General features: G+C 34.4%; 1 protein-coding gene across 1 annotated transcript; it reads right to left on the bottom strand.

The window, feature by feature from the left end:
* Positions 1-803: 803 nt before the first annotated feature.
* On the bottom strand, positions 804-19,833 carry LOC129802255 (anoctamin-4). Its single transcript, XM_055847938.1, is given in 11 exon segments — positions 804-2,859; positions 2,930-3,416; positions 3,475-3,680; positions 6,443-6,582; positions 6,674-6,987; positions 11,172-11,353; positions 11,356-11,553; positions 11,624-12,104; positions 14,585-14,684; positions 14,751-15,208; positions 19,474-19,833. Coding segments are annotated over 11 exon segments (2,958 nt in total). The 5' UTR covers positions 19,747-19,833; the 3' UTR covers positions 804-2,740.
* Positions 19,834-21,690: the final 1,857 nt, after the last annotated feature.

Below are 21,690 nucleotides of genomic sequence, written 5' to 3'. Positions count from 1 at the left end.
TGTTTAAATTATGTATATGTAACTGATCTGTTATTTAAAAATTAGGTTGTTTATAGTAATAACCTGCCGTTTTTAATGTGTTTTATTTAACTTTTATTTGTTGCCATTTCAATTGGTTTAACATTTAAATTCATATAATGTCATGGTCTTTCTTTTAATGATAAAAGAATATTATTTTAAGGACTTTTTACTGTTCTTTTCTATAATACACTTTTCTTTGAGTTGGTACCTGTTACAATTTTTTGATAGGTTTAGAACACAGCGAGGACTAATAGTCGAGACGAGACAGAAACCAACACAAAAAATGCCGATAATGTAGAAACACTTGAGAACAGCAAGGTGCTAAAAAATGTTCAGGAGAAATATTTCCCCTTTTCATTTTTCATTGGAATAGCACCATTACCAGGCTTTAATCTTTGTATAAAAAGCAGCAAGTTATTACCAAAAAACTTAATAATTTCTCTGAAACAAATGTATTTCACAATAAAACCGCTTTAAAAATATCGGAAAATATAAGTATTTGATTTTACCCGGAAAAATATTGAAACAACCTATTAAACTTTTCTCAATGACCAAATATTGTTAAATATTAATGACAAAAGTAATTCGTACTTATATAATTTTCTATATAGCATAAAATTAGGAAATAATTTGTCAGTTTAATCAGCATTTGATGTAATTTTCTTTTGACAACTATACAGGAGATGAAATTTTAAGTTTAGCTACAGTAGAATCTCGCTATAGTCCATATTTGGCTCCAGATTTGACACTTGGGTCGTACACTATAGGTGTCATTTTTTGAAATTATCAACGACTTTTAGTATTGAAATTTGCTCGACGGCTTCCACTTTCTTTGCGATTGTGGTACTTGTCCTCGCTCTCTTCATCATGGATCACAATTATCACAACTACTCAATAAAGTTTGCCAAAAATATTAAAATAATTATGACAACATTGCATGTCGCGTACTAAAAAACATAACCTAACTAAAAATCAGTGTTCGGTCGATAAATTGTGGACTATAGAGCGATGGCCTATAGCGAGACTCTACTGTATATATATATTTTTTAAATAAGCCCTGAATACGAAACTTTTGAACCAAAATAAAGACATTATAAGAAAGTACATGGTAAATAGCTCGAGAAAATATATTTAAAATGATTAAAATGCTAAGATATTGTCAGAAGGAATGGAGTCTTGGCTGGAAAGATATCAGAAAATTGACTTGGAATATTCAAAGGAAATGTTGTTTCAATTTCCAGGAAATGTTCTCAAATATATTAACAGAAAATTCCTCGGATCTTTTCGCAGATAGGGGCAGGTGGGGCTACTTTGAGCTGTGGGGCTAGATTGTTATACGACTTTTTCTCCTATTTCTAAATGAAGCTGGTTCTTACAATTATTTTATTTAGATCCACAATAATTTTGTCTGTCCAAATTACATCATGTTTAAGCCCAGTTTCCATTAGAAATATACAAAAAAAGTCGTATAACAATGTAGCCCCACATCTCAAAGTGGCCCCACCTCCCCCTATCCAAGCGAAAGAAAGATGATAACTCTGCGGAACTCTACGCAGCATATTAGCGGGTTTTTCCGTGGAGGCTCACGCGGGAAAATAACAGATAAATTCCACGGCGGATTTTTCTTTTAAAGTGAACCTCTGCGGTCGAACGGCTATAGGGACAGTCAGAATAATGTCCTTGTTCCTACAAGTTTTCACAGTAGACTCTCTCTAATTCAGCTCTTTTACGATCGGGCTACTTTTTAATTCGGGCGGCAGTTAAATTTGAAAAAAGTTTGTTGACATTTTTCAAAATTTCGTAATAATTATTAAATGAAGCAAATATCTCAAATTTGCCATGGTGTGTCTTAGTTTTGATGTGTTTTTACATTATTAATGGGTTTTCGTGAAATTTACCATAAATCTGAGTATGTAAACTCAATATGTGTATGCAGATGAATAAAAAAACGTTGCATTTCAAAAAATTTATCGCCCGAATTTATCTCTAATTCGGGTGACATTTTGGTCCCAAATGCCCGAAATTGAGAAAAAAATGTAACGGAATTCATGTAAAATGCACTTTTCCCAAATTAAGATAAATAACTTTAGAGAATATATCAATATAATTTGTTGTGAAATATATGGAATTTGTTGCGAAAGTTAATATAATACGATAATAATGAGGAAACACCAGAGAAAAATGGTTCTAATTCAGACTCCACGTAAAACTTTCTTCACGTAACCTCAAATTTTACATTTTGAACTCAACTGTCGTTCAAATTTGAGGAACTCGACTGCATTTTATGAATTATGTGCAGAATAAATTATGTGTCACGTCGCTTGTTTTGTTTTGAACTAATGCCATATTGGCTGAATGTGTAGGGGAGAGCCTGCATGATTGAGACGCAGTGGATTTTTTTGATTATTTAAGGGGTTACGTGGGTCGTGCAGACTAAAAAATGAAATTACTACAAATGTTGATTCAACTGACGAAGTACTAAGAAAACATCATACCCTAAATAAATGAAAACTAACTGGCGCTGTTCCACTAATTAAAGTTCGATTTTGCAAACTTTATTTGCGATTCTTAGAAGTGCATGTCCCCAATATTATTTACACCTAATGAACATTTACTCTAAAGAACATTAATAAATGTAGAGAGCAACTACAGATAGTCTTGAGGTTTTCTTAAGATATAAATACTAAATGGCAAGTGAGATTCACTGAGAACTTGACTGCTAGGTGACTTCCCACACCGTTGACTCCATCGAACGTCTTGGTTTCGTTGGAACGTCCACATGAGCGTCCACACCATCACTTAGGCGACTTAGACGCCTAGCCCAACTTCCGCGAATTCCTGCGAAAGATAATATATTTTTTTTAAAGAATTTCTTTAAAGCTATGCTTACTGAATAAGTTAATAATACCAAAACCGGCACGACTTCCTGTATTTTGATCCCTAAGTGCCTGAATAAGATCCTCATAGTCATTGTCCCTGGCCTTCTTGAGTCCGTGCTGGTACTTGGCTTCTTTGGCTAGTAACTGTTCCCGCTGGATTTGCGTACGGACCTCACTTGGCACATTCGGAATGATGAACTGCATGATTCCAGTGAGAACAAAGACGATATGCTCGAAGATGACAACAAAAGCCAGTCTGGCTGCAAAGACATGCCAGTAGCGTGGACTCAATCCATATGGGTCATCAGGATCCTGAGGTCCATTCCGATATCCACGATATTGGCATGTATCGGGATCGGATTCGGCGGGTGTAGCTCCCCATTCTTCCTTGTAGTCGGATGTGTTGAAAATCGACAGGGAGTGATCGATGTAGCCAACGAGGTTGTGATGGTCCGAATACACGAACTTGTACACCATCCGTGGAATAAAGTCCGAAGTGTAGGCAATTACAAAGGCCTGGAAGTAGATATAACCCAGTTAGATTGTTCTTACAGATAGATTTGCGATGTCTTACATTTGACACAACAGCAGCGTAAGTGATAATTTTTAGGATTCCGTACCAAGCACCGATGTCTTCAACTCTTTCAGCCAGGGGTCTCCTTGCCTGGGTTACCATCTTGTAGGCATCCAAACGAATCTCAGCCACATTGTTGAGCAAGGCAAAAAGGGGAGCCAATGGAAACGCTGCTACGAAGAGCGTCACAAAACCATATTGAAGAACTACAGAAATGTTTCAAATTAATAAGATAATGTTAGTTAGGTTTAGGAACTCGGCTAAACCTCTAGTCTGAAGACTACTTCAATCTACTTCTAATCCTCTAACTGAGTATATTTGGTTTTTTGATTTCAGATGAAACTACTGGGAGAAATTCTGCCTACCGCAAGGTCTGTTTTTTGAGGAATGGTTCCGATAATCAGCTACCAACGGTCGAATTTTCAAAATATTTCAAAATTATTTTTTTAAAATTTTGTTCTAAAGGTAGTCTTTCATATCCCAGTTGGAATTTCTAAAATATTTTCGACACAATAAATTATTATCAGAAAAAAGGGCTATTTTTTGACCTGAGAGACCCGTAACCCCTTAAATAACGCGTGTATACGAAAAATTTTGGCCACTGCTTTATGTGAAGTCAATGGCAGTAGGCTTTGGATTTTGCTTCTTTTCTTCAGAGTCGTTTGAAGAGAATTTAATGAGCTTTCTTTTAGAGAAAAACTTGTTAAAAAATATTGAGTTTTGGCTGAGTAATTGTAAAAAGATGAAGACCATGTGACGATTAAAAGTTCATAATTATCTCAAGAATTCAAAAGCAAGCTAAGCTGAAATCGCGAAATTGATCGGGAAGTGAGCCGCTTTACTGTTTGGAAGATTGTAATTTGGTTCTAGAAACTCAAGACTGGTCCTCAGAATTCAGAAGGAAGTAGCCGAAAGCCTGGAATCGAGGACAAAAGGATGAAAAAGAAAGTGCTTGAGTTTTTGGAGAAGCAACTCAAGCTTTCCGTGGAAGATTTAGGTAATAAGATGGGAATACATGGGGAATCAGTGGCGCAATAGGCAAGACCGTTGGCTCTTGAGCGGATCGATTCCCTGGCTCGACTTATTGTTGTGAGTTCGAGTCCCGCCCGGTACAAAGATCTGAATGTTTAATTTAGGCAATTTTCATATGTTAATAACGTAATATAATGCACCGCCTACGCCCAACAACTTCGGGAGCATGGAAGAAGCATCCACAATGTGGAGAAGGTGCTCCTGGGAGAGTCTACAAACGGACTAGAATATTCTTCCAACACGGGATATGGACATTGTAAAAAAAATTACCTTTGTAATGAATATATCTCGATACGATTAATAATAATAATGGGAATACATTGGAGCTTGGTCCATAAAATCCAGAGGAGGAATGGTTTGAAAACCTACAAAGCTCATTCTGCTCCCCATTGGACCGAGAAATATCGTCAAAGTGCTAAAGCAAGGTCTCAGAAGTTTAACGATCATCTTTTCAAAGGATTCTAAGGCTATGAGAAAGATGTTTAAACCATCCTATACTCCAGAAGATTGCGAAATACTGGGAAATTTTGAAGACAAATGTCAGGAAGAAAAATCAGACAACCGAAAACTTGCTTGATTTAGAGATTAAGTAGAAGAAAGCCATCCGATACCATGGTGGAGACTGGTTTGTCAAGTCCTTAATGAAGGGAATTAAGAAGGTGCGAGAATTCGGCGAGAAGCCATTGGATTAAAAAAAAATCAAAATCCTAAAAATCTCAATAAAGTGTGAAATACTTCTATTGGAAACAAATTAATCCAAATGGAGACAAGGGAAAGTTTCTAATTGGAGACAAACAGTGTAAGTGAAACCACGACGAAAGGCTTCCAAAACCTGAGTTCAGTATTTGTTCTTATTTCTGGTCTTTTCTCCTTTCCCATCTAAAACAATAAGAAAATCTCTCCAAAAAAATCATATTTCCGGGGTTTCCTATTGAAGCATTTGCAGACACTTCAGAAAAACCCTTTTTGCTCACGAAATAGGTAATTATTTCATATGAAAACTTCACGTACCGTTAACAATAAAGATTAGCACTTAATTTAACTAAAATTAGCCAGAAATATGACATAAATGTTAAAGAAAACGAATAAACAACAGTCAATTTATTGTGTTTGTCATTGGAAAACATGGTCGATCGATGAAAAATTCGATGGTGAAAAGGCACACTTCTAATTTTTCTGAGAAATTTATAAATTAAAATTTGTGAATATGAATGGATTTTCGCTTTATTTGTAGCAAAATTAACTAAATAATGTAACTGTGGTATAGAAAATATATGTATAATAATTAAGTACTCTATTTATCATGAAAACAATTACGTTTCCATTTGGAGTAGTGAAAAATTTCCATTTGGAGCAGGTTTTGAATTAGCTTAATTTACCCTATCATTAAAAAATTAAATGTTTTTTTTTAAGAAAATTATGTATAGATTGCAAACAAAAACTTGAAAAGAAATTTTCTTACATTATTAGAAAGGTAAAACAAGTTCAAGGTTATATTGAAAAAAAATCATACTTGATTAATAAATAATTCGGGTAAATGGATAATTAGTAAAGGCATAACAATGTTGCTTATTACACAAAAGCACTCATTATACAATAATATAAAATCAATAATTCTATTTTGATGTGTAAAATAGGTTAAAAGTCATTAGGTTTATCGTTCGCTATGGTTGATGAGGTTGATGAATAATTATGATAATATTTATAAGTATTTCATTAGGGTGTCCCATTAATTGTAATTGAATTTGTTACACCTGTATACCCTGTATACATAGTCTGCATAAAGCTATCTATTATGATGTACATAGTTTATCTAATTTACATAAACTATAAAAACGATATTTGTTTAGTTAAGGTCAAAGTCGTTCATAGAAATCATTATTTGAGAATTTTAAATTTTTCTTAATAAGAATTTTTCATTAGGAAATAAACTTACTCATTTCTAAGTACTCATCGAAAAGAGCTAATCTACCCGGATCCTGCAGATGGTAATCCTGTTCCCATGCCATATGAAGATGGGTTTCATCCTTGGTCATTGCTTTATGCTGCCTCTGACGCCACCAATTCCAGAATTTTCTACGGGGGCGAGAAAATCTATTAATAACCCGATAACGTGCCATAAACAATTCATTTGGGGTACTCCCACTGAACTAGAAAAAGAGCTTACGGAAAAAGGTACTCCATAAAATTATTCCAGCATTGCTTGCCCACCATTATGATGGCCAATTGAATGCAGAGTTCACTTAAGCAGCCGGCTGGGTCACAGATGTCCCCTTTGAGGCGCAAAAATTCACTTTTCCGCACAACATCATCACCAGGATAGTCAAAAAAGCGACCTTTGAAGAAGGCGATGTAAATGAGGGAACTGTAGAAGTTCATAAATTCAAAGAAGAAGATCTTGAAGGTGTACGAATCTTCGTACTCGGTGGTTGTTCTTGGGTTCTCTAAATTCGTCAGATAAATTGCTAATTTGTGATATATCTGAAAAAATATTGTACAATTAGAGAAAATTATTGTAACTTTACATATTTTTTAATATAAATTGTTTTAGAGCTTGAATAGATTTGTTGTTTAATTTTCAATATTATTTATGTGCCGAGCGTACCGAGTAAGGTAAGTGCTACCAAATTTCGGCATAGTTGCATCAAGGGCCAAAGTCTTAAGTTTGAAATTTAGTATACTTGAAACAAATAGATTTTTTTATTACTTATTTTTAAGGAGTGTTGCTTGGAACCTTGTAGATATTTTATCTTTTTTGTTTTCTCTAAAATCATTCTTGATAGGGGGAGGTGGGGCTACTTTGAGTTGTGGGGTTACATTGTTATACGATTTTTCGCATATTTGTAAAGGGAACTGGGTTTTAACTTGATCTAATTCGGATAGATAAAACAATTCTGGATGTAAATAAAATATTTGTAAAGTCCAGCTTCATTTAAAAATGGGCGAAAAAATCGTATAACAATGTAGCCCCACAGCTAAAAGTAGCCCCACATCCCCCTACATTTTAAAATGAATAAAAATATAGAAAAATCTTTGGGTAATATTTCACCCACCTTGATTCTCATAGTACCTTTTCTTCCCGAATTCTTAAAAAAGTCTTTTTCATATCATCTCGTTCATTGGAATGACATTTTTTAATTAGTTTTTTGCATTGTATTATCTCTGGAGAATACAGAAACCAAAAATTCATGGAGATTTGAGGAACCAGAGAAGTGGCCGAAATTGCAAGCTGGCCGAAATTTGATGCATTTACCTTAAGACAAAACTGAAAATTGCATTAATTTTAAATCCTCTTTTAGTGCACTGTCAATGATTTTAAAATTCTAGCGATTAACCAGACTAACCCTGAAAAAAAGAGATGGAAATAATATTTCTTAGCCTTAAGCTTAATACTTTAAATAGAACCCAAATTGATTTCCTAATACAATTTTTATGAATGACTAAGAGGGGCAAATAGAATTAATTATATGATTAGTCAAGGGTGCAGCGAGGAAGAGGAAGAGAGAGGTCGCCTCTCCCTGTCTAAACTATATCCAAAAAAAAATTAAAAAAGCATAACACTAAAAATAATAATTTAAGAATACGAAGATTTAGCTTAACAGAGTATTTTCACGGAAAAGAGCGCGTTTATTGGCTTGAAATATTTTTTTAGAAGTTTGCTTCTCATGATAACCAATTAATCTGCAAAGAGCTAATTAAATTGAGAAATAACTCAAGATGGTTCAACAAAATTGCAAGATATTTTTGAAATAATGTACTAAAGTCAAAACATTAAAAAGTGTCTCAAAAATACACCGGCTCTCCTCTACAGCAACAACAACAACTTTCTACCGAGGACTTCTTCGAGCCATATTAATTAAAAGAGGATGGAGATTAAACAGAATGACCTAATTTTAAAAGTTTAGAAGGGAAATTTTAATTTTCTAAATAGGGGAATACTTTCAGGCTTCGAGCACTTCATATTTTCATCATATTGCTTTAATGAATTTGACATATTTCTTCCAAGAAAAGTGTGACTTAAGACTAACTATTAAAATATATTGCCATAAGGTCAGATTTATTAAAGGAATATGGGAAAAATATGAAGTGTTCGAAGCCAGAGGATGTGCAAAGTCTAAAAGCCTTCCCCTACTTAGATTAGTGTATAGTAAATAGAGGAGAGTGGGGCAATTTTACGAAGCTGACGTTACTTTTAAGACGTTATTAAGAAATATTTGTAGAAGAAATATTTTAAATAAATAAACGACTTTGTGAAGACTCTGCAACGCAAAAAAAAATCGGAAGTAGAGTAGAGTCAGTACTTTTTCGCCAGTAAAGCCCTTTTTCGCCACCTAAATTAAAATCACATTTTAAGACAATTATGAGTTCGTGGAACTACGAAATGAGTGTTATTTCGTGACCTCTACTCAAATGAATCAGAAAACCATATCAGATGCTCCATAGACTGGATTATTTGCAACTTAATTAAAGAAATTGTCGACAAGGTGAACAGTCACCAAAAAAATATGGAGTTCTTAATAAACTTGTCAACGCTCAGACAAATTGTCTTGCATTATTTTATGTTTTTTCAGTACAGTATTCGATATTTTTTCACTGAAAGTCAATCCGTTATTAACTAAGCTTTTTTCTAATATCATTTTTAATAATGTTTTTCAAAAAAATAAAGAAATACGGATGTGGTGAAATAGGGCTTACTTTTTTCGGTAGTGTAAGTACTTTTCGCCACTCATTTTCCAAGCATTTTACAAGTGGTGCTCCTCGCGGAATTTAGTTGAAACAGGCGTAATTTTCAATTGATTTTTGTCGCAAATAAAAAATGTGCAAAAAATCATTCGAAATATTCTAATAATTGTGTAATATCGATGTTAAATAAGAAAAGTACTGTGCCGTGTACTTTTTGACGTTTTCGAAAGCTGCTATTTCTTAAAATTCAATTAAAAACAGGTGGCAAAAAAGTGCTTACACAATGGCGAAAAAGTGTTTACAAGGTGGCGAAAAGTACTGAAACATGCATTGTTGCAGGAAATGTACTTTTTCAACTAGATACTCAAAACTTTCCGGGAAGCCTCCTGGTTCAATAGATAGATAATGCTTCAAAGCACTTGTACACAAAATTTCATTTCACAGACGGATTCAATATCTATTAGGTGATATCCAGAACAAGATTGAAGTCTTATTAGGTAAAGACAAAGACGATTTATTTAGTAATTAGGACGACTTTTAATCAATTTACTTATTAGCTCTACTAGATCTACTCGGGTATTAGCCTGTCTCGCCGGCTGTAAGACGACGACAAATAAAAAGCATTTACAAAAAAAATACAGTCCACTCGATTTGCTGACGACACAACAGTGGGGTCCCGATACCGTGGTGCCGTGGTCCTAGAAAACCCATCCAAATACGGCCCCACGTGTATGAACTATAACCAAACTAAGTCTAATTGTTTTCTCTTTTATATTGCCTCAGAGCAGTTACCATATCGACAACTCAGAATATAGGTTGAACAACTCGATTTTTTACAAAATTCGTTTTATTCGTTTTTTTGGATACTTATACTCTGCATCAGCTTCAAATCGCTCTCCTGTAAAATTTGCCTACTGCGAGTTATTCCTTTCTTATTCTGAGCGATCGATATATTAATTTATTATCCTGAAATTTTTATTTTCAAATGCATTTAATGTGTGAAATTGCTCCACCTTCCCCTATCGTGCGATTTGTAAGCTACACAGAAGTTTTATTGAATTTCCTTGTGTAAATCCAACAAATCTTACTCCAATTATCGCTTAAACTTGCCTGACCTGCAGAATGTTATGAGCTTTTGTTCTTTTGACATTCTCTAGTGTTAGCGCACTCATTCCTTGGAGATTTTAATTCTCTGGCTTAAGACTTTGGAACAGTTACATAAAATTTCTTCTATTGTTTTCCAACTTTCCCCACAGCCTCTTCAACTAGAGGTAAAGTTTATACACCCGAATTTGTAAGATGTAAATTCTGAGTTTCCCTTTGTTCAGGATTTAGCAAGACTCAAGATAAGATGTAGGGGGAAGTGGGGCACCTTTGAAAGTGGGGCACCTTTGAAATTGGGATTTTTCACCTATTTTTAAATAAAATTGAGCCTTATCGTGATATAATTTAGCTTCTCAATCTCTTTGTGCAACTAAACTATATCACGATAAGACTCAATTTTATTTAAAAATAGATGAAAAATCCCAATTTCAAAGGTACCCCACTTTCAAAGGTGCCCCACTTCCCCCTATTCATATTTTTTAAGTTATTTTCAGCACATGTCAATTGGTTTCAATAAACTTAAGTTCGTAACTTAAATAAGATTCTAACGATTAATGAATATTTACAATTTTATGCTAATGAAGTTGTGAGGACACAATTTATGTAATCGTAGGAGAGGATGGGGCAGTCTCTCTAATGCGTTACTTTAACATCTTGTCGAAAAATATCGAACTGGATAAAAATACCCTACCTTCCTCTACTTTACTGCTTCCGCCTATATCTTTCTTTTTTTAAACATCCTGAATCATTGACTCAAATTGATTTTGTTGTGCTTTGTTAATCTAACCGACTAACCCTGAATCTTGAATCATAAATCAATTTTTTCTCTTCTATTCTCAATGTTCACTTTTGTGAATGAAGGTAATATTTCAACGTACCCGTGTGAGTATCATGATGATGACCAGATTGATGAGGGCAGCGGTCATGGTAGTAAAAATTTTGGCATGAGTGCGCAGAAAACTCCCACCTCCACTGTATATCACTGTCACCAGCGATATTCGATAGATTATGGTACCGAGGACAGCACACAGTACAACTGATACCATAAAAAGTACAGCACTCCGGTAACTATGAAGCGCAAGGCTCGCGTTGTTGTTGGCATGTAGGGTTCCTTTTCTCGCGTGACTGGATTCGTGCGAAATGTCTTGACTGACGTCTCAAATTCTGGTCTATTCTCCTCATCACTCTCATTGTCTTGCAAATCCCATTCCCATATGATCACAGACTGCTTTCGTTTCCACAATTCCAAGAAAGTCGTTGCTATTTGACCAAGGAATGAGTTCATATGTTAATCAATATTTAAATGAGGAAAATTTATTGCTAAACTCACCCCAAAATGACATGAAGATGGCAAAAAAGACCGTGGCAGGATTATCAAAAAGATATGTCATACGTGCAAAAAGGCACGATTCCGACAAATGTTGGTAACTGCAGGCCTTGTCGCAGAGTGGACATAGGGTGATATTTCCAGCTCCATTGATATCACAGATTTCTTTGCTGGGCGTATTGTACTCGGAGTCCATGGATGCTAGGCCATACAGAAAACACAGGAATCCAACAACAGCAGGGTACACCAGCATTTCCGTGTAGAAGCCCAACCAGCAGAAGTAGAGGGCTATTTTGTCGCCAAAGTACTTGCGCACCAGGCAAATGGGCTGCCTCTTGTACCACTTGCTGGGTCGTGCCCATTCTAGGTAAAGGAGACGACGGTCGTAGACAACTCCACTGGAATGTGGGGTGTCGTAGCGGCCTTCGTGGAGGGGAAAACACGCCAGGAAGGTTCCATCATTCAGAAGGCGTCGTATTCCCACCTGATTTAGTATTAAATAAAAATTAAAAAAAAAAGTTTTGAGGGAAGGCTTTCAGGCTTCGCACACATCCTGGCTTCGAACACTTCATATTTTTCGTATATTCTTTTAATGAATCTGATCTATCTATGGTAAGATAGGTAAGATATATTAAATAATAGCTAGTCTTAAGTCGACATCGAGGCGCTACATAAAAGGAAGGAAATCTGATCCCTTTACAGAGCATGTAAACCTATTATTTCCAATTAATTGTAAACGTTGCAAAAATCCTGGCAGTTATAAACGTTACTATTCAAATCCGTCCCTGGGCCGCTACTAAGCCGTTGCGGTGTCATTGCCTTTAGGGTCTTTGTCACTGTACCTATAAGTTTGAGAGCCGAGAGAGTCAGTCCGGTCTAGAACGTCAGAAAAGAAGGACGTGTGGACTTGAGTCGCTCGCGGGACTCTGGCTGGGTACTAGAAGGTGTGGCGGCTACTAGTCTTAACCCTTTAAGGACGATTGGGTCACCCGTGACCCATAGAGAAAATAATTTTTCCTGACTACCTGAAGTTATTTCTTTCTAATGTTTGTACATAATCACGAAGTAGAAAGATGTAGGAATCTAGGATATTTATTGCAAATCTCCAGCTATTTGCTATATAAAAATATTTGAGCTCAAAAATAACGAATTTTCAAATTTTGACGTTGGTGCTTGAATTTTAATATTCTTAATATTTCTAATTTTTTTTAAGCAAAAACCTCTTGGGACTAGAAACTATAATAACTATACATAATATTTCTCAACAAAGTAAAAATTATAGTTTATTGGTATTTTCAGGAAGGCTTCATAATTTTCATGGGTCATATATGACCCAATCGTCCCTAAAAGTAAAAAACACAGAATTTGTCTGTAGTGGATTTTCGAAGATTTGAGGTTAGACTGTTTCATGTTTTTGTTTATGTGTGCGCAAAATAGTTAATTATTCGTGTAATATTGTGTGATATATCAATTAGCTGAGATTTCCCAGTGCAATACTGACTGAAGAAGGTAATATTTTGATAATTTATAAGATACTACTGCGTATATGTTGTAAATTCATAACTTTTTACTCTTGTACATGACTTCAAAAATGGAAAAAAAATTTCATGATCAATGAACCCGAAATCATCCACATATTATGCCCGGAAGATAGCGATGATGCCGACAATCTTGTCCTGAACGAAAGCGACTTAATATATTTGGAACAATACGTGGATGAAGTGGACTTTGAAGTCTTCATCGAAAATGCATCAACTCCGGAAGAACTCCCAGATCCACAGCAATGTGCAAGTGTACGTCTTAAATTCCCAGAGACAAACAACATTGCACCTACCCATTACCATCAAACATGTTTCGAAGAAAACTAAGGTGCACATGGTGCTATCAGAAAAGAGGATTATAAGACCAATTGTATTTGCGAGGCATGTGACATTTATCTCTGTGTTACCAGTAATCGCAATTGTTTCGATAAATATTATAAAATTGAAAATGAAGTAAATAGTACATTTTTTCATAAAAATTATTGTTTTTGTGTACAAGTTTTCAAGAATGTTTGAGACCAAAAATTGAATGAGATTTTTTAAAATTAATTTTTGATCGTTTTAATTTTTACTCGTACTCTAAATATTTTTTTTATTATTACAAATATATTCAAGTTATTTATCTTTCAAAAATAACATAGCAAACGAGTAAACTAGTCGTCTGGAAAATTTGGTGCTTTTTTACCTTTAAGGACAATTGGGTCATATATGACCCATAGTTTTCCAGGACTCCTAGGGATGGGAAAATTTTTTTTTAACCGTAAATTTCTTATTTAGGCTAAAATATCGAGGGAAATTTGATTTCGTTAAATTTCGCTCAGAGGAAAGCTTCTCGTCCTTAAAGGGTTAAGTCACACATTCCTTGAAAGAAGCCTTTGAAGCCAAAATGCGTGCAAAACCTGAAAACCTTTCCCTAGACACCTTGTTGAATGAGGGTCTTGGAGTATGGGTAGACATGCGGGTGCGGTTCGATATGGGGTGTGATTCTAGCACCTCTTGGTGACTTACTCGTTGCTTTTTAAGGGAACGTTGTATATAAGGGTGATATCCTTTTTTTTTAAATAAACCATACTAATCATCACATTATGTGTAATTTGAAAATCTCTGCGGAAACGTCGCTTCAAAAATATTTATAATACATTTTTTTTTTGTGAAATAAATCATAGATGGATAATATTTTAATATGGACCTTCCGCAAAGTATTGATTGATTTTTCTCATGAATATTTAAATAGAGATTTTAATTGAGAACAGATGCGTAGATTTCACAATGATCGCTTTGAAGGTAAAACGACCAATTTAGGAATAGAAGAAAAACACAAAGAAATGTTCGGTAAATGTGTGGGAGGGCTCTAATGATAGAATGTGGATGAATACTTTATGATCCTGGTGACGGTTACGTAAGTCCTCATTTAAAATTCTACCTTTTCTGTGTCATCGAAACGTGTCCTCATCAGTATCTGCATCACAATGGAGCTCCTTTGTGCACTGGTGTATGTTGTACATCGATCTTTAACAATAAACCTGAAAAAAAAAACAAAGATTTAATCATTGTGGTTGGTCTTTTATTGAAATTATTCAGAAGCTTACTGTTCCTCGGGATTCCCTCCAGCTGTGGCATCGTAGAAAGAGGGCTCCCGATCAATTAACGAGTAATCATATTCCGTGAGTTGTCGGAATTTCTGCAGGTATTTACGCCACCAATTGGGCTTCTTGCTGTCAGCCCTGTCCTCATCCCAAGCCTTAACACTAATGGTGATAAAACGCTTAACTGGCAGTTTGAGATTCATGACTTCAGCATAGCGGGATTCTGTGCGCCATGGGATGTGAACTTTGAGAAAATATGTTTTCTCATCGAAGGACTGACTCTTGTCCTCTAGCTCCAGTTCAAGGCCCTCCTTCACGAGGTTCTCCTGGAAGACGCGTCTCTGCTCTCGTCGGCGCGCTTCAAGCTCCGTCATTACACCCTCATTCTCTTCCTCATAGCAAATCACCATATCAATTTTGCGTCGCCCATCCCGGAACATCAGAGATTCTGGATCAAGTCCCTTTTAGACAGGAAGGAAAAGTTAGAATAATGGTGCTATTCCAATGAAAAATGAACAAGTTTTTTTAGCACTTTACTATTTTCAAGTGCTTCTGCATTATCGACTTTTCTTTCCATTGGTTCCTGTCACGACTATTTGGGAGTTTTAGAAGACGCGAGGAAAACAGTTGAGACAAGAACCAACACGAAGAAAAGTCGATAATGCAGAATCACTTGAGAACAGTCAAGTGCTAACAGAACATCGAAACGTTGGCTAATACAGTAGAGCCCCGCTATAGGCCATACAGTAGACTCTCGCAAATTCGGCTCTTTTAAGATCGGGCCACTTTTTAATTCGGGCAGCAGTTACATTTGAAAAAAGTTTGTTGTCATTTTTCAAGTTTGATTATGATTATCAAATGAATGAAATATGCTCAAATTTGGCATGGTTTGTCTTAGTTTTGATGTGATTTTGCATTATTGAGGGATTTTCATGCAATTTACGTTATATATGAGTGTGTAAACTCAATATCTATATGCACATGAATAAAAAATCGTTGCATTTCAAAAATTTTGTCGCCCGAATTTCTGTCTAATTCGGCTGACATTTCGGTCCCATGTGCCCGAATTTGAGAGAGTCTACTGTATTTGGTTCTAGATTTAACACTTGGGTCGCACACTATAGTCTATGTCATTTTTTAAAATTATCAACGACTTTTAGTATTGAAATTTGCTCAACGGCTTCCACTTTCTTTGCGATTGTTGTACTTGTCCTCGCTCTCTTCATTATGGATCACAATTATCACAACTACACAGTAAAAAATAAGTACCACTATAATAGTAGGTAATTTTTGACATCTCTATTATAGTGGTAATTTTGGGAAAAGTGTATTTTTTAAAACGTGTAATCTTCAGCGTGTAATTTCTTTTTGCGTGTAATTTCCAGCATGTAATGTTTTTCGTGTGTAATTTGCAGAATGTAATTTCCAAATTTGTGTAAAAAGGAACGTGTAAACTTAAAAAACATGTAATTTCTAGCGTGTAATTTTATTTATTCGCAATTTTTTTCACATTTTTTCAAGTTTTTTTTTGCACTGCCGCCAGAGATTCCTCCATGTCCAGCATCAAATTGCCTCGTTGATTTAGAAGAAGGATGTGATTTTGGTGACAGATCTGTAAATTAGAAAAAAAAACAATCAGTTTTTCAATCAAACTTTCACTGGACCTTGGGAGGATCACCGAGCGATGGATTTAAGACTCTTTAAGAGCACAGGAGGCCCCACGGTGTAGAAACACTGAGGGAAATCGTCTATTCCGGGAATAGAATGTGGAATTATGACATGTTTTAACAAGTTCAATACCCGTTCAAATATATGCAGATTTTCACACTGTATTTCTTAAAGATTGGACTGAAGGACTGATGATCACAAGGGGTGGTTATTGTGGGGGCCACCACTGCCCTTTGGACAAGATTCCGAGGCAAAATATGCGCAAATAGAATGCAACTGAAAGTGACACCACGTAAATTTCAACACTGGATTTTTTCACAATCACTCATATAAAACATTAAAAAATACACAGTAGCAGTAGTATTCCACTTTTTTCTTGAGGGATTTGGTATTTTTCACAAAATTAGAGGCTATAAAACTGAAAAAACTAAAGAAAATACTCACCGAGGTGGATGCTTCCAGCAGCTGTCAAACTGTAATGGCGATTTTACACGTTTTTGAGTACATGCACCAAATTTTACACGTTGTTGAATATTTACCACTTTTTAAGTGACACTGTTCCACTTGAATAGTGGTAAAAATTACATGTTTCAATTACACGCTGAAAATTTTTACACAAATTATTTTTTACACAAAATTTACCATTTTAATAGTGGTAAAAATCAAAATTTACAATTTTTCTAGTGGTAATTTGGAAATTACACGTTATTTTTTTTTACACGATTTTTTACTGTGTACTCAATAAAGTTTGCCAAAAATATTAAAATAATTATGATAACATTGCATGTCGCGTACTAAAAAACATAACCTAACTTAAAATCAGTGTTTTGAAATCAACGGTCGATAAATTGTGGAACATAGAGCGACGGCCTATAGCGGGGTTCTACTGTAAAAATAAATTGAGGTACAAAAAAATAGACCGAACTTTCACCTTGACTTGTCCGAAATAACATTTTTGTTTAAAAGGATATTTAAATTTTGTTAAATCGATCCGGCTCACCTTTTAGATCGGGAAAAATTATTAAATCAAAATTCACATCCATTTCCTTCTCAAATTCTTTGAATATGTCTATAACACTCTTTTGCACTCTTCTTTTTCTTTTGAACATATTGCATCAAAATCAATTTTGTTCAATCAAATTTAGAATGCGAAACGTATGAGAGGGAAAATTAATTTTGATTTCATAAAATATCCTCGATCGAGAAGTTGTGGTGGAGGCGTTAAAAAAGTTTTGGCAGTTAAAATTTGAAATGGTTAACAAATTTTTCCATTTAGATCACTAAAATGTTCAGTATTAGAGTTACGTTGGAGAATTTAACCCAAGGAAAATTTCATGAAATCAAAATTTACATCTCTTTCTTTCACAAACGTTTTGTCAATGTCTATTTAAGTCTTTCGAACTTGAAATTGGATTGAACTAATTTGATATTAGATAGAAAACGAATGCGAAAGAGTGAGATCAGACAGATATATGCAAAACATTTGAGAAAGGAAGGTATGTGAATTTCGATTTCATTAAATTTTCCAGATCAAAAAGATATTCCGGAGTCATTATTAAATAATTTTAATATTTTTATCACACTCTCATCAGGAAAATTTAAACTAATGAAAATTTCCATCCATATTTTCTCAAACATATTGAATCTTTCTGTACCACCGTATTTATTTTGAAGATCTTATGAGAGATGGCGTAAACGTCAATACAAATTCAATTTAGATTTTAGAGAATGGCATGGTTTTATGAAAATTTCTTATTAAAAATGAAAGGCTAGACATTATTAAAAAAATGATTTTCATAAAAAAAGTGATTTCGTGAAATCAAAATTCGCGTCCCTTTTTCCTCAAAAGATTTGCCTATTCCACTCTTTCGGTTTCAAAATTGGTTTTAACTAAATACTAAATTTAATTTGTTATGACGTTCAAAAGAAGAAGAAAAAGAAAAGTTCTAAAGAGTTGGATAAACATATGCACTACTTTTAAGAAAGAAAGAGATGTGAATTTCGATTACATGAAATTGTCCTGATCGAAAAGGTGTACTAGGGCCATTAATATCAAAAATGGTTTCAGGTAAAATAAAGAGCTATTTATTTTCTACTTCACAAAACTTGTCTGAAAATTTCACTGCACTTAAAGTTCTGAATTGATTACTGCTTAAATTAGATTTTTCTTGACCAAATTTAGTTTTTCTCTTCGTGTGTATAGATATTAAAATTATTCGAACTTGAAATTTAGGATTTCGATTTTGAGAAACTCGATATTGAAAGTTTCAAAATTCATTTTATTTAATGTAGTATCCTGAATTGTAAGTTTAAAAGGGTCGGTTGAGGGAAGGTGGGGTTACTTTGACATACATTGATATGTGATTTTTCGTATGTTTTAAAAGAAAGTTGGTCTTTACAATTATTTTATATAGTTTCACAATTGTTTTATAAAGTTAAATTGCGTAATATAGGCTTCAGACCTAAGGCTTAGCCATAAGGCTTAATTTCTCTAATTTCTTATTAGTCGAAAAGATTTGGAAAATTTTGACTTAGAAATGGACTATTAAGGGAAAGTAATCTATTTGAATCAAAGGAACAAATTAAATTGGTTGCTATTTAGGGTTTTGAGACCTTCGAAAACTAGGCTAAACCTCTAGTTTGAAGACGGTCTAACGTTAAATCCCAATCAAGTTTTGTTTTTTTTACTGACCGTTTTTAAGAGAAACTGTTCTTTTTTTCAATTTTTTACTGTCCATTTCGAATTCTTTGTTGACTAATTTTTTATTGCTAGTTTATTCGATACCTAAAAAAAATAGTGTCACCCTGACCATAAAAAAGAGATTAAGCGTATTTCTCAAAATATTCACTTATACTAGTGATCTACCTTTAGTCAAATTTGAACTGGGTCTTTGGGTGACAATGTAACAGAAAGAAGTGTTCCGGAATGGACTATTCTACCGCCCTAGACCAATCTATTGAACTAAAAACACTTTCTAATAAGAGCTTCTTTGTAAATCCAGTCAATAGATCTATTATTGGTCTCAGACGCGACTATAAGTTATAAAAGAGAGCTTACTTCTTTGTTCTGTTTACTGGATCTCCTTGTATCAGTCTGGTCACTTCCATTGTAACTCTTTTGCGTGCCTTTGGTTGTTCCCTCGTGGTGGGTCACATTATTGTTGATATTCACGTGATTCTCCCTCAATTCATTCATCGATTGGAACTGTATGTGCCCCAGAGACTTTCTTCTCTGTTCACATACCTCATTCACAATAACACTCGTCCTCTGACTGTAGTCTGAACCCATTCCATCGGCTGGCTCCATAGGAGTTCCTGGGATATTCTCCATATTTACACGTGGTCCAAATGCATCACTAAAATCAGCACTGTATTAAAATAAGGTCCACCTAGAGTCATTCCGCCAATCTATTTCAGAGGTACAATCGATACCGGTCATAGTGGAGTGCCAAGTGGTACTTCAGGTGCAATAGTCGTGCAATGTGTTCGACAAACCATTGGTAACTGAATTGATAATGCAAGTATGGAATGTACGGCAACTATTAAAATTGTAACAATTATCCTTTGAGGAGGGTTCGCAGGTGCGATGTCTCGCTTATTTTTTTTTTCTAACACTGATTTTTAATCAATAACATAGCACATGCAATAACTGATATAAATATAAATATATGAAGACAAAAACAGATGGATATTTTATATTTAACTTAGAAAATATTCTTTAAACTCGTGAGGGAGAAACAATCATTTTAGCTATAAGACTATCATCAAGATGGAAATGCAACGATGAACATTTTTATTTTCCACGATAATGTTCACTTGTGAAAGATTGCACAAAGTGAGCTTGTGGTAAAATAAGACATAATAAAAACATAATAAGACATAACAAGTAGGGTGAGGCAGTTTCAGTCGATTTTCGAAAATATTATAATTTTAGATGGGAAATGTGTTATCTATATTTCCAAAATATAATGATAAAACAAAATGGAATAGGAATTAGATGGACTTAGATAGATTATAGGTTCATAAACATTTTGCAAATAAGTTCTAAAACAACTTAAGCTGTCTGAACTATCCTACACTCCCCTTTCAACTATTTTTGTAATATTATTCATTATTTCTAAATAAATTGATAGCAAGTAAACTTTGAGTGATTTTAGCTTATCAATTTATATTATTATACTTACTATATATAAAATCAGTCAAGTTCAGTTTTACTGACATTTCAATATTTAAAAATGGTTTTACCTGTTTGTTTGTGGAGCTAAATTCTATCACGGTATGGTCCAGTTTCTTTTAAAATTAAGTGAAAAGCCTAATTTTGAAGGTGTCCCAATTCAAAGGTGCCAGACTTCCCCCTATATGTTATACCTCAAAAGCACTTTCAGATCATTTATCGACTTTTAGTAACTCTTTTGAACCGATTTGTAAATCACTCAGGAGATCCCTCAAAATCGGTTCGTAACCGGTTTATTATCGGTTAATTACAGATTAATAGAACAAAAGATATTATGCGTTGGAAATAACAATTGGCATTGAATAGTAGGAGGAGTAAGAGAAATTCAAAATAAATTATACCGAAATTTCAAATATTTAACATATGAGAAACTGGGGCAGTAATAAACACGGGGTAGTTATAAACACAGCAGTGTTTTCAATTAAATTTCGAATTTCAGAGGACAAGCCTTACATTTTATAGATAGTATAGGGATCCTCGTTCTCTGAACAAGGAGTCGCCATACGTTCAAGTAATGTAGACATAAAAATCAGTGTTTACAACTAGGGGAAACTGCGGCACCACCAAACATGGGGTAGTACCAAACACTGCGATGTTTTAATCAGATATTAAGCTTGAGAGGACAAAATCTATAGAAATTAATAGAAATTATAGGTATGCTTGTCCACTGAAGATATGGTCAAGAAATGGCCAGAAATAGCCAATTTCCCCTACCCTATGTTTATTACCGCCCCAGTTTCCCCTAAATTAACCTCTTTAAACATAGAAATTTTCAAGGGATTCCAGTAAAAGAAAAATCAAAAATATTGAAATTTTGAGCCTTGTTTTTAGTATATTTTTTCCTACAAGAAATGTCAATATTAATCAACTTAATTTAAGTATATTTCTCAATAAGGTAGAGAAAAAATGGTCTTTAACAAATTGTAGGGGAATGAATTTCCTGGAAAATTGTAGAGCTAAGTACGCTCCCTAATTTTAATTCACGTTAATCGAAGGTGAACATTCGAAGGGAGAGTATTTTCACCCATATTTATATTGGCA

This window comes from Phlebotomus papatasi, chromosome 2, assembly GCF_024763615.1.
Source record: "Phlebotomus papatasi isolate M1 chromosome 2, Ppap_2.1, whole genome shotgun sequence".
Lineage (NCBI taxonomy): Eukaryota > Metazoa > Arthropoda > Insecta > Diptera > Psychodidae > Phlebotomus > Phlebotomus papatasi.
This window is presented reverse-complemented; position numbering and strand designations above follow the sequence as displayed.